Below are 12,882 nucleotides of genomic sequence, written 5' to 3' on the forward strand. Positions count from 1 at the left end.
TTCTACTATCTAACAGAAGTGCTCAAAGCTCTGGTTCTCAAACCTAGTTGCACATTAGCATTGCCTTGATAACTTTTAAAAATACTGATGTCCAGCTCCTATTCCAGAACCATCAATAAATCACGATGTGGGTGTGTACACATGCATACACCTGCAGTGTGTGGGTGGGTGGGTGAGTGTTGAAGGGGACAATATCAGTATTGTTTCTTAGGTACTATACAGAACAAATCTACAGCTACTTTAAGGTAAAAATACCTGTTGCTAAACTTCTGCCTATAGTGAAGACAGACCAATCAGCTACTACTGCCTGTATATAAAGATGCTCTCAAAATGCAGTCAGAATAATACAGTGAAAATCGTACAGAATCAATACTGCATTAGAATGAATAATTTATAATTTTCATTTTAGATAAAAACTGAGAAGTTCATTTTTTTTTCAGCTCTCATGGAAAACCACAAGTAAATCAACTGAAAGTTAATTTAATCTTTTATTGAGCATCTACTACATGCCATGCACAGTGTTGGATGCTAGGATATCAAGAAGAATGTGCCACAGTTCTGCCCTTAAGTGCATATGTTTGCATGGAGAAAGAGTCTACATTGTGTGTTGACTGCCAGAACAAGAGTACCAGACATGGGAATGTGGAGGAGGAGCAAAGAGTAGGCTCTAGTTAGCTGAGCCTGGAGCTGTACAGAAAGCTTCCAAAAGGCAGGAAAGTGTTTATTTAATTCTTCAAATGACTAGCCACTGGCTACACAGGTGAAGAAAGAGTGAGAAAGAGGTTCTACACGATAAGGCCGCATGGGAAACAGAACACAGACCCACAAAAATGTCGTCGTTTAAGAGAATTGGAGGTAAAGCAAAATTTGAGCTACCTCACTTTACCTAAGGGCAGATTATTATTCATCCATATATTCACTTAATTAATACCTTGCTAAAATACATGTTTATGTTCACAGAATGTGTTGCAGGCATACCTGAGGGGAAAAATTATTATGAATCAGCAAAAAAAATCTAAACATTAGGTACCTGTTGCACAGAGGAGACTAGGTCATAACTCCCTCTCCCAGCCCCAATTATCACCCTTTGTTCCTCTCCCTCCCAAGAGCTCCTATGGCTGAGATGACACAATCAGGGTGAGGCTCTGCATTCGGTCAGTGGCAGGGGTAGGAAGCATTCAGCAACTGTGCTGCTGTCCAGCCCAGGGGCTGTTCAGATCTTTTAAGAAAGAAGAATCAAACAAGGAAAGGCAAACAATAAGACTATTTTATCATATAGTAATGCTGTATTTTCTTAAACTATTGTACTTAATTTATTTGTTTATAATTTTTTGGTTAACATCTACAGATGGCAATACTTTTGCTGGCCTTATGGGTTTGGTTTTAGGTTATCTGCATGATTAGGGTTATCTGGAATCTTCCTGACCCCACTCTCTGCTCCTCACAATTACTCCCATTAGCCTATCAAGAGTTGGTGGCTGCCATGCAGGTAGGAGTCTCTAAAGAACCTTCAAACCACCTTTAAAATTCTAATTTCATTTTCTTGCACAGGATAATCCATTTCGGATAAAAGATCTAACCTTAATACAATCTGTTGAAAGGCAAGAAACTGATGAGGGCACCTGCAGCTGGATGCATTTGATGAATGGGTACACTTTAACCTTTTAGGTGGAATAAAGTTATTTCAACACTTATAATTAGAGTGGGAACCTAGTTACCTTTTTAATAGAGGATTTGTTAACAGGAGGCCATTCTACCTACAGTGAAAAAAATATATAGCATCCAAAGAGGGTACATATTTAAGCAAATTTAACAAGGAACTATCTTCTTCCACTTCAAGTGTTCTGTTCCTAATATTTTAATTCTCTGTTAATCTGTGCCCAGTGATTCTCTACATACTAGACTTACTGAGAGAACTTTTTTAAAAGTCAATGCCCTAGCTCTGCCTCAAGTCAAGTGAATACAAATCTTGAGGGTAGGGTTCATGAATTGTCAATTTTTAAAAAGATCTCCAGTTGATACTAATGCACAGCCAGAGTAAAAATAAATAAAGAAACACATATTTTAGATCAGATGATACAAAATCCTTGAAGCAGGACTCTTAGTATCTAAAGTCCCACCCAAAATCAGGCTCTCTAACATACCTCTTGTGCTTTATGGAACCCAGTTCCCTCTAACTCTGCCCCCAATGCCACCCGACTCGTGCCAATTGCTCTCCAAACTTTTAACTTCCGGGACGTAACTTCTGGCCTCCACACTCTGCCTCTAAATCTCACTATCAGCAGTAAGAGACATCTGATCTATGGCATCCCCAACAATCACCTGACCTTTACTTAAATAAAGCCCATAAAAGACACACTGACAGCCTCCCAAAACGGCCAGGTCTGTGGCTGGCCACATCTTGTAATTAGTGAATGCTTGCTGCTGCAGAGCTGACGTTTGCTCTACCCATTTTTGGTCTCTGCTTTCTGAAATGGCTCAGAATGAGGCTGCCCTGTCCTGGGCCAGAACAGTGCCAACTGGGCCAATGAATAGCCACCAAGAACAAGAACCATCCTGATTCATCTTTGAAGCCCCAGCATTTGCTAAGACAGGGCTTGGCACACAGGAGGTGTTAATAAATGTCACAAGAAGAGGGAAAAAAGTGTGTGTGTGTGTGTGTGTGTGTGTGTGTGTGTGCGCGCGCATGCAGAAAATGGTCATTACCACTGTGCTCTAATCATTCATCTATTTGAATCCATTTTCAGCACATAGTGATTATGATTATTTATAGTGATCACTTATAGTGAAAAGTGATGCAAATAGATGATCATTTATAGTCCTTATAATTATAATAATCACTATTTCATACATTAGGTCCATAGTAGTGACCGGAATATTCTCTTAAAAAATTCATCATCTGATGGAAGAAACTTTTCTGAGCATTTTAAGTATCAGTCTCTCACTAAATTCTCACAGCAAAGCTACTGATTCATTATTCAAATTCTTTCAGAGAAGAAAACTAAGAAACACAATTAAGTGGCTTGCCCAAGGTGTCCCAGCTCAGCAATGGCAGAGCTACAATCAGAGTCCCCGCCTAACTCTAATTCCACTGTGTACCAATGTACCCTACTACCTCATAGCCAACAGTTAAGAAAGATGCTGCTGCAACAGTGTCCAGAACCAAGCGTTCTCAAACAGAATCTAGCCCCAAATATGTTTGCAATGGCTATCTTGGCAACAGCCGACTGACAATGCCTAGCGCTGGCCCCTCCCTTCAGATGGAGCATGCAATTTCCAGTGCAATGAGCCTCCACTGCTCCCTAATGTCTTCTGCTCATTACAAGGTTAAATATCAGTTGAAATTTATCTTCACACATGTGCAGCGGTTTTTCTCAAGCGAGGACTATTACTCATTTTACATTACCCATCTGACTAATATATTAATTATTGCATTAATGTATTAGTAGACTTTTGGGTTTGTAACCCCAGTACTAGCGTTATTGGCTAAAATTCCCCAAAAGAGACAACCTTATTTGCTGTGAAAAATCTCTGATGGTGGACCCAAGTGGCATTTTACGTTTGAAACAGCTCATTTCTGTACTCACAAGTGTCTGTTAGGACATCATTTAATGTGAATGTCTTTTGGTCTGGCTATTGAAAACAGAGAGGCCATCTGCTTCTAGCTTCTGTTTGTCACACGGCCCTGTCTACCATGTTCCATTTCCTTTCAAAGGACTTGGCTCATCCACTCAGACAAGCATGGAATAGGAACGTCGTATACAAAGAAACTGCAAGCACTGACACTCTCTTCCCAGAAAACATCAAAACCACCTGTGTGTTTCAAGGTTACTTACTCCTAGCTAACAATCTCATGTCCTTCCTTTACCATGTTCTGCACTGTGGCTCTTGAGTTTTATCAAGCCAAGTCCCCCTAATCCAGCCTCAACACCAACCCACTCATACCAACTGCTCTCCAAGCTCTTGACTTCTGTGACATGATCTGTGTCACTTCACTCTACCTCTAAATTTCACTATCAGCAGCAAGAGACACCTGCCCTCCTGTTCCACCTGGGCCCATTGGATTAATCAGGCAAGTCTCCCACCACTGGGAAAAAGAAGAGACATGGTCTTACCTTCATGGTTGACCGGTAATGGGCGAAACTGCTTATCCAAAACAACCAGAGAACACGTGGCATCAAACCCAAGTCCTCGAATTTGGTTTAAATCAATCCCTTGTACAACTTTCTGTTTTAAAAACAAACAGAAACATAAATTAAAATACCAGGGTCTCAAAAGATTGAAAACAGTTACAACTAGAAGGAAGGACAGAATAGAAAAAAATCTTTACAACATAAAACAGGTAACAGTATCACTATAATACCAAAAGATCCTATAAATAAGAAAAAAAGAACCAAACTAATTGGAAATTAAGGCCAGGCATGGCGGCTCACACCTGTAATCCCAGCACTTCGGGAGGCCAAAGTGTGCAGATCACAAAGTCAGAGTTCGAGACCAGCCTGGCCAACATGGTGAAAACCTGTCTCTACTAAAAATACAAAAATTAGCCAGGCATGGTGGTGTGTGCCTGTAATCCCAGCTACTTGGGAAGCTGAGGCAGAATTGCTTGAACCAGGGAGACAGAGGTTGCAGTGAGCCGAGATCACACCATTGTACTCCAGCCTGGGCAACAAGAGCAAAACTCCATCTCAAAAAAAAATAAAATAAAATAAAAATAAAAATAAAAATAATTGGAAATTAAGCAAAGGAATAAAAAGTCACTTCATAAAATAAAAAGAAATGGTCAAAGAGCATATGAGAAGATTCCCAACTCCAATTAGATAAGTACAAACAAAAAGATACCAAACTGTTTGCTTTTCATATTGGCAAAAATATGAAAGATTAATAGTACAGGCTGTTATTACTTATCTGAAATGCTTGTGATTAAAAGCATTTCAGATTTCAGAATTTTTCAGATTTTGGAATATTTATACATAACATAATGAGATATCTTGAGGATGAAATCCAAGTCTAAACACAAAATTCATTTATGTTTCATATATACCTTACACACATAGCCTGAAGGTAATTTTATACAATACGTTTAATAATTTTGTACATGAAACAAAGTTTATGTACACTGAATCATCAGAAAACAAACACGTTACTATCTTAGACATCCATGTGTGGTGTCAAAATGCCACTCAAAAAGTTTTGAATTATGGTGCATTTTAGTTTCAGAGTAGGGTTACTTAACCTGTATATGGTAGTAGCAGTATATGCAGAAGTGGACCTCCTTGGAAATTATTCTAACAATGTAATTATTGAGAACAAAGTTTGGAGAATAATTTGACATTTATTAAAATTAAAAATGCATGTATCTTATTAGCAAAAGTAAGTAAAGTTATATATAGAAGGATAGAGCACTGCTCAGACTATTTGAGCTTCTAGCCATTGCAATAAAGTGAGAAAAGTAAATTAAAAGCATACAGATTAGAAAAGAAGTTAAAGTGTCTTTCTTTGCAGATGACGTGCTCTCATATGCAGAAAATCCTAAAGAATCTACAAACTAAAAAAATTACTAGAACTAATAAGCAATTGTAGTAAGATAACAGCATGCAAGACTAACATATCAATATCAACTGGATTTCTACTTAATAGCAACTAAGAGATCAAAAATAAAATTGAGAAAATAATCCCATTCACAATAGCATCAAAAAGTGAAATACTCAGTGTGATGCTAATTAGATATCAACTGGACTGGATTGAGGGATGCCTAGCTGGCTAGTGAAGCACTGTTTCTGGGTGTGTCAGGGTGTTTCCAGACGAGATTGACATGTGGAGTCAGTGGACCAGGAGAGGAAGAGCCACCCTTGATGTGAGTGGCCACCATCTAATCAGTAATAGGTATGATTAGAACAAAGCAGGTGGAACAAGGGGGATACTCAGATTGCTTAACTTCCTCCCTCTCTCCCTTTTGCAGTGAGGCACCTTTTCTCCTCCTGCCCTTAGACATCAGACTCCAGGTTCATCTTCCTTTGAAGTCTAGGTCTTACACTAGCAGCCTGCCTGGGGCTCTCAGGCCTTCACCCTCAGACTCACTCAGGACTGCACTGTTGGCTTCCCTGGTTTCAAGGGTTTTGGACTTGAACTGAATCACACTACTGGCATTCCCTAGCTTACAGATGACCTACTGTGGAACTTCATATTTTTAATCATGTGAGCCAATTCTCCCTAATAAACTTTGTTTCATATATATGTGAATATATACATATATGTACATATACATATATATTTCCTACTGGCCTTGTCCCTCTGGAGAAACCTGACAAATACATTCAGGAATTAACATATCAAAAGAAGTTCAAGACCTATACTCCGACAACTACCAAACATTGCTATAAAAAGCTAAAAATTGGAGAAATACGTCACACTCATATAATGGAAAATTCAACACTGTTAAGATGGTAATCTCTTCAAATTAGCCTACAAATTCTACACAACTCCTATTAAAATCCTAGCAGGTTTCCAAACACTGCATGTTCTCACTCATAAGTGGGAGTTGAACAATGAAAATACATGGACACAGGGAGGGGAACATCACACACTGGGGCCTATCAAGGGTGCGGGGCAAGAGAAGGGAGAGCACTGGACAAATACCTAATGCACGTGGGGCTTAAAACCTAGATGTTGAGTTGACAGGTACAACAAACCAGCATGGCACACGAATACCTATGTAACAAACCTGCACGTTCTGCACATGCATCCCAAAACGTAAAGCGAAAAAACAAAACTAGCAGGTTTTATTTACTTATTTATCTACTTATTTGTAGAAACTGACAAGCTATTCCTAATATGCATATAGAAATGCAAAGGACATAGAAAAGCCTATGCATTTTTGAAAAGAAACAACTTGGAAAACATATGCTACCTGACTTCAAAACTTACTATAAAACTACCATTCCTAAGTTAATGTGGTATTGGTATAAGGATGAATTTATAAATCAGTAGAACAGAGATGTAAGAAGTAAACCCATTTATGGCAATTGGCTTCGGTCAGTGTGCCAATACAATTTCATGGGGGAAAGCACAGACTATTTGACAGTGATGCTAGAACTATATGCCTACATGCAAAAAAAGAACTTAGACTCTTACCTTACACCATACACAAAACTTAACTCAAAATGTATCACATCCCTAAATGTAAGAACTAAAATTATAAAATGTGTAGAAGAAAACAGGAGGACATTGTTGCAACCTTGGGTTAGATGAAGATTTTATAAAAAGCAAGATCCACGAAAGAAAAAATTCTGACTTCATCAAAATTTAAAAATGTTTTTCTTCAAAAGAAACAATCAGAAAACGAAAAGACAAGCTACAGACTGGAAGAAAATACCTGCAAACAATACATATGATAATATACTTGCATATAAAATACATTTTAAAACTCAAATAATAAGAGGAAAAACAATCCAATGATAACATCGGCAAAAGATTTGGACACTTCACCAAAGAAAATTTACAAATGGCCAATATACACATGAAAAAGTGCTCAAATCATTAGTCACTAAGGAAATGCAAATTAAAACCACAATAAGATACCACTACACACTTAGAGAATAACTATAATCACAAAGACTGACAATACCAAGTGTTAGAGAATTGTGGAGAAAGTGGTGCCCTTATACATTGCTGATGGAAATGTGAAATACAGCCACATCTTACCACACAACCTGGTAACTTCAGTCCTAGGAATCTACCCAAGAAAAATAAAAACATATATCAACACAAAGAATTGTATGTGAATATTCATAGCAGCATTATTTATAATATTCCCAAGATGAAAACCAACCAAACATCCATCATAGTTTAACCAACTGTTAAATAAAATATTGTATATCCATATAGCAGAATACTACTTAGCAAGAAAAAGGAACTACTGATATATGTAACAACATGGAGGAATCTTAAAAACATTAAGCTAAGTGAAAAGAGCTGGATACAAAAGAAAGCATGCAGTATGATTCTATTTATATAACATTTCTAAAAAGTACACCTGTAAAAACAGAAAGTGCATCTGACTAGGGATTGGGGTTGACTGCAAACAGGCGTAAGGAAACTTTTGGAGTAATAAGTGCTCTAAAACTGGAGTAGGTGATGATTGCACCACTGTATAAATTTACAAAATAACAGCATCATACATTTACAATGGCTGGATTTTATGATATATAAATCATACATCAAGCTGTTAAATACTTTTAATAAATGAGTTGAGCTATAAAAGATAAAATGGAAAGATATCCATGATATGTTAATAAGGTTTTTAAAAAAAGAATATGCAACAAATTGTTAATAGTGGTTGCCCCTGAGGGTGGAACTGCAGTAGGAGGATATAGATTTTACACTTGCTTGTATAATTTTTAAAGTTGTAGAGTAATAGATTTATCGATTAATTCTATTTTTTAATTTTTGTTTCTATGGTCTCCTTTATATAAAAAGCATGAGCGACCAGTTTCTATTAACTTAAAACATGACTACAACCTTTTAAATCCCATAAAAGTCAACTCGAAAATGTCCACCCTCATTTAGTGAAATTCACCTTAAAATATACAATTATTCAAACACCAAAAGCAATGGCAACAAAAGCCAAAATTGACAAATGGGATCCAATTAAACTAAAGAGCTTCTGTACAGCAAAAGAAACTACCATCAGAGTGAACAGGCAACCTACAGAATGGGAGAAAATTTTTGCAATCCACTCATCTGACAAAGGGCTAATATCCAGAACCTACAAAGAACTCAAACAAATTTACAAGAAAAAAACAAACAACCCCATCAAAAAGTGGGCAAAGGATATGAACAGACACTTCTCAAAAGAAGACATTTATACGGCCAACAGACACATGAAAAAATGCTCATTTTCACTTGCCGTCAGAGAAATACAAATCAAAACCACGATGAGATACCATCTCACACCAGTTAGAATGGCAATCATTAAAAAGTCAGGAAACAACAGGTGCTGGAGAGGATGTGGAGAAACAGGAACACTTTTACACTGTTGGTGGGACTGTAAACTAGTTCAACCATTGTGGAAAACAGTGTGGCGATTCCTCAAGGATCTAGAACTAGAAATACCATTTGACCCAGCCATCCTTACTGGGTATATACCCAAAGGATTATAAATTATGCTGCTATAAAGACACATGCACACGTGTATTTATTGTGGCACAACTCACAATAGCAAAGACTTGTAATCAACCCAAATGTCCATCAGTGACAGACTGAATTAAGAAAATGTGGCAGTCTGCCCCCAAAGCCACTGATTTTTAATTACTATCCAGTGATCTCCAAGCCAAGTTGTAAGGACATTCCAGGCAGAAATAGCCATACCTGTAAATGCTATAGAAACATGAACCAGCAAGGCAAGAGAGGAGTTGCAATGGCTGGAATTATGGAACTTGCCTTCAGCCACGTAGCCAGGGTGGCAGAGCTAGGATTTGAATTCAAGTCTTTGTGACTCATTGTCATGAGACCATCCTGCCTATCAGGAAATGGGTTTGGTCCTCACAATGTAAGTCTGCATTGATCAGTGTGGTGAAGGCATCTGGGTATTCACGTGGTACTGTGGGTCAAGGTACTGTCAGCAGTCACAGATGGGTCAGCAGCAAATGTTCTCCTCTAGAGCACATGTCCTTTCCACAGGATGAGTCTCTTGGGCAACCAGAAATTCTCTGATGACAGAGGTGAGCAGTACGGTATAATGGAAATAAAACAGACTCTGAGTTTGAATTCTGGCTCTACACTCTACTGGCTGTGTGACAAGTACAAGTTCCTTAACCTCTCTGTGCCTGCTGTTCACCCTTTCCCTCCCCAATCATCCGCTTGTTTTTTGTTGTTGTTTTTTTGTTTTTGAGATGGAGTCTCATTCTGTTGCCCAGGCTGGAGTGCAGTGGCGTGGTCTCGGCTCACTGCAACCTTTGCCTTCTGGGTTCAAGCAGTTCTCCCGCCTTAGCCTCTCAAGTATTTGGGAATACAGGCACATGGCACTACACCCCGCTAATTTACCATGGAATACTATGCAGCCATAAAAAAGGATGAGTTCGTGTCCTTTGTAGGGACATGGATGCAGCTGGAAACCATCATTCTCAGCAAACTACTGCAAGAACAGAAAACCAAACACTGCATGTTCTCACTCATAGGTGGGAATTAAACAATGAGATCACTTGGACACAGGAAGGGGAACATCACACACCAGGGCCTATTGTGGGGAGGGAGGAAGGGGGAGGGATAGCATTAGGAGATATACCTAATGTAAATGACAAGTTAATGGGTGCAGCACATCAACATGCCACATGTATACATATGTAACAAACCCGCAAGTTGTGCACATCTCCCCTAGAACTTAAAGTATAATTATATATATATATATATATATATATATATATATATATAAAATTTTTCTTTTTTCCTGTTTGGAAATACCAGACTCATAATTTAGAATTCCATTTCTTACTATTTTATATGTTCCTCAAACAAGAGCATCACATAATTATTATAAATGTCTGACAAAGAAAAGCAATAATTTTTTTTCAAGTCATATTAATAAACCGCTACCATATATTTAACATCTACTATGTGTCATGTGTTTAACATACATATTATTTAATCCTTACAAAGCCCTCCAAAAGAAACATTTAATATTCATTTTTCATGAAAAACAAGTGGGGCCGGGCGTGATGGCTCACGCCTGTAATCCCAGCACTTTGGGAGGCCAAGGCAGGCGGATCACTTGAGGTCAGGAGTTTGAGACCATCCTGGCCAACGTGATGAAACCCCATCTCTACTAAAAATACAAAAATTAGCGGGGTGTAGTGTCATGCGCCTGTAGTCCCAAATACTTGAGAGGCTAAGGCAGGAGAACTGCTTGAACCCAGAAGGCAAAGGTTGCAGTGAGCCGAGACCACGCCACTGCACTCCAGCCTGGGCAACAGAACGAGACTCCATCTCAAAAACAAAAAAACAACAACAAAAAACAAGCGGATGATTGGGGAGGGAAAGGGTGAACAGCAGGCACAGAGAGGTTAAGGAACTTGTACTTGTCACACAGCCAGTAGAGTGTAGAGCCAGAATTCAAACTCAGAGTCTGTTTTATTTCCATTATACCGTACTGCTCACCTCTGTCATCAGAGAATTTCTGGTTGCCCAAGAGACTCATCCTGTGGAAAGGACATGTGCTCTAGAGGAGAACATTTGCTGCTGACCCATCTGTGACTGCTGACAGTACCTTGACCCACAGTACCACGTGAATACCCAGATGCCTTCACCACACTGATCAATGCAGACTTACATTGTGAGGACCAAACCCATTTCCTGATAGGCAGGATGGTCTCATGACAATGAGTCACAAAGACTTGAATTCAAATCCTAGCTCTGCCACCCTGGCTACGTGGCTGAAGGCAAGTTCCATAATTTCCAGCCATTGCAACTCCTCTCTTGCCTTGCTGGTTCATGTTTCTATAGCATTTACAGGTATGGCTATTTCTGCCTGGAATGTCCTTACAACTTGGCTTGGAGATCACTGGATAGTAATTAAAAATCAGTGGCTTTGGGGGCAGACTGTCTGAGTCTGAAATCTGGTTCTACCATTTCCTAGTTATATAATTTCGTCAAGTCAGATAAGCAGCTTCCTTGGCAGTACAAAAACTACTACTTAAACCTGCACCTCCCAATGATATGAGAATTCAGCAAAATAAAGTGTGATGAGCTCAACATCTGGGATCAGTGCACAATAAGTAGCAGTTTATATTAGAGCAAATTATTTGCTTCAAGTCTTTCCACATGGGACACCAATCAATCACCCAGCTCTAACTTCTACTTGCTATGTGGCCCAATCAGCTTCTGGGCCCAGAAAGTGCATGTCCAACTTGGGTAAGCCCATCTCACACAGGTCTGCAGATAGTCAAAAGAGGACTTGGGTGAGGAAATATAGATGACTCAAACTCCGTACCACAAGGCAGGTTGGGAGTCGAAACAAACACAGGATGTGGTGTCCAAAGAACTTCCTTCTGGTGCCAACTCCACCACTTCTAAGTCAGGTAATCCTGCACTAACCCCATCAACTTTCTGAGCCTCAGTTTCCTGAGTGAGAGATACCTCCCAAGTAAGAATCAAAGGCTTTGAATGGGATCAATGGAGTTTGAAATTACTTTGAAACCAGTAAACCTTTATAGAAAATAGGATAGGAAATGCACTCAATGCCCTATTGTGTTCATGGAATGTTTTTATGTACAAAGCACAGCATGCTTGCTCTCTGTGTCATGTAAGCACATACAAAAATGACAAGCAGAAAGAACAGGAATAGAAAAAAATGGATAGACTCAAATCTTTCTAAGAATCATGGTGGGAGTAACCTTCCAGTAGGAGCAGGGAAAATATTTTCTTCAGTCTATGTTGTGAATCCCCTCTACAGACCTACAGAGTGTTCAATATTACAATCATGGCCTTCAGTCACAAAGACTCAGTGTCTCTACCTTTCAAACAGAGATCTCTCACAAGAAACTGGAAGAGTAATTGTGGCATGCATTTAAACTTGATCTGGCTAGGTAGCCACTATTATTTCCCCAGCCTTACAAGGAAATGCCTCATGATCATGCTCATCCACAGCTGAGGAACACCGCCATTCCCAACCCCTCATCCCACACCATCTAAATCATCCCAGAAAGATGACTGTCAGAGTCACACTACCCAGAAGGCCCCTGGGGCTTGACCTGGTGACCTAAGAATTCTTTTTTATATTCTTATTAATGGAAGAAGAAAGCAGCCTAGTAAGCTCATTCTATCAGCTTGGCATCAAGAGAATTTCCCTAGCTAGAGAGAAAGCACATTGCTCTCCTAAAGAATTTC

General features: G+C 39.0%; 1 protein-coding gene across 26 annotated transcripts in view; it reads right to left on the reverse strand.

Annotated features, from left to right (window-relative positions):
* The window catches only part of FGGY (FGGY carbohydrate kinase domain containing), a 486,889-nt gene that overhangs the window by 398,076 nt on the left and 75,931 nt on the right, over positions 1–12,882 (reverse strand). For all 26 annotated transcript variants that reach the window (XM_077988455.1, XM_077988468.1, XM_077988427.1 and 23 more), the window contains one exon: positions 4,116–4,227. In XM_077988455.1, coding sequence (XP_077844581.1) covers positions 4,116–4,227 — 112 coding nt within the window. The remainder of the gene's footprint in view (positions 1–4,115; positions 4,228–12,882) is intronic.

Source organism: Macaca mulatta, chromosome 1 (assembly GCF_049350105.2).
Source record: "Macaca mulatta isolate MMU2019108-1 chromosome 1, T2T-MMU8v2.0, whole genome shotgun sequence".
Lineage (NCBI taxonomy): Eukaryota > Metazoa > Chordata > Mammalia > Primates > Cercopithecidae > Macaca > Macaca mulatta.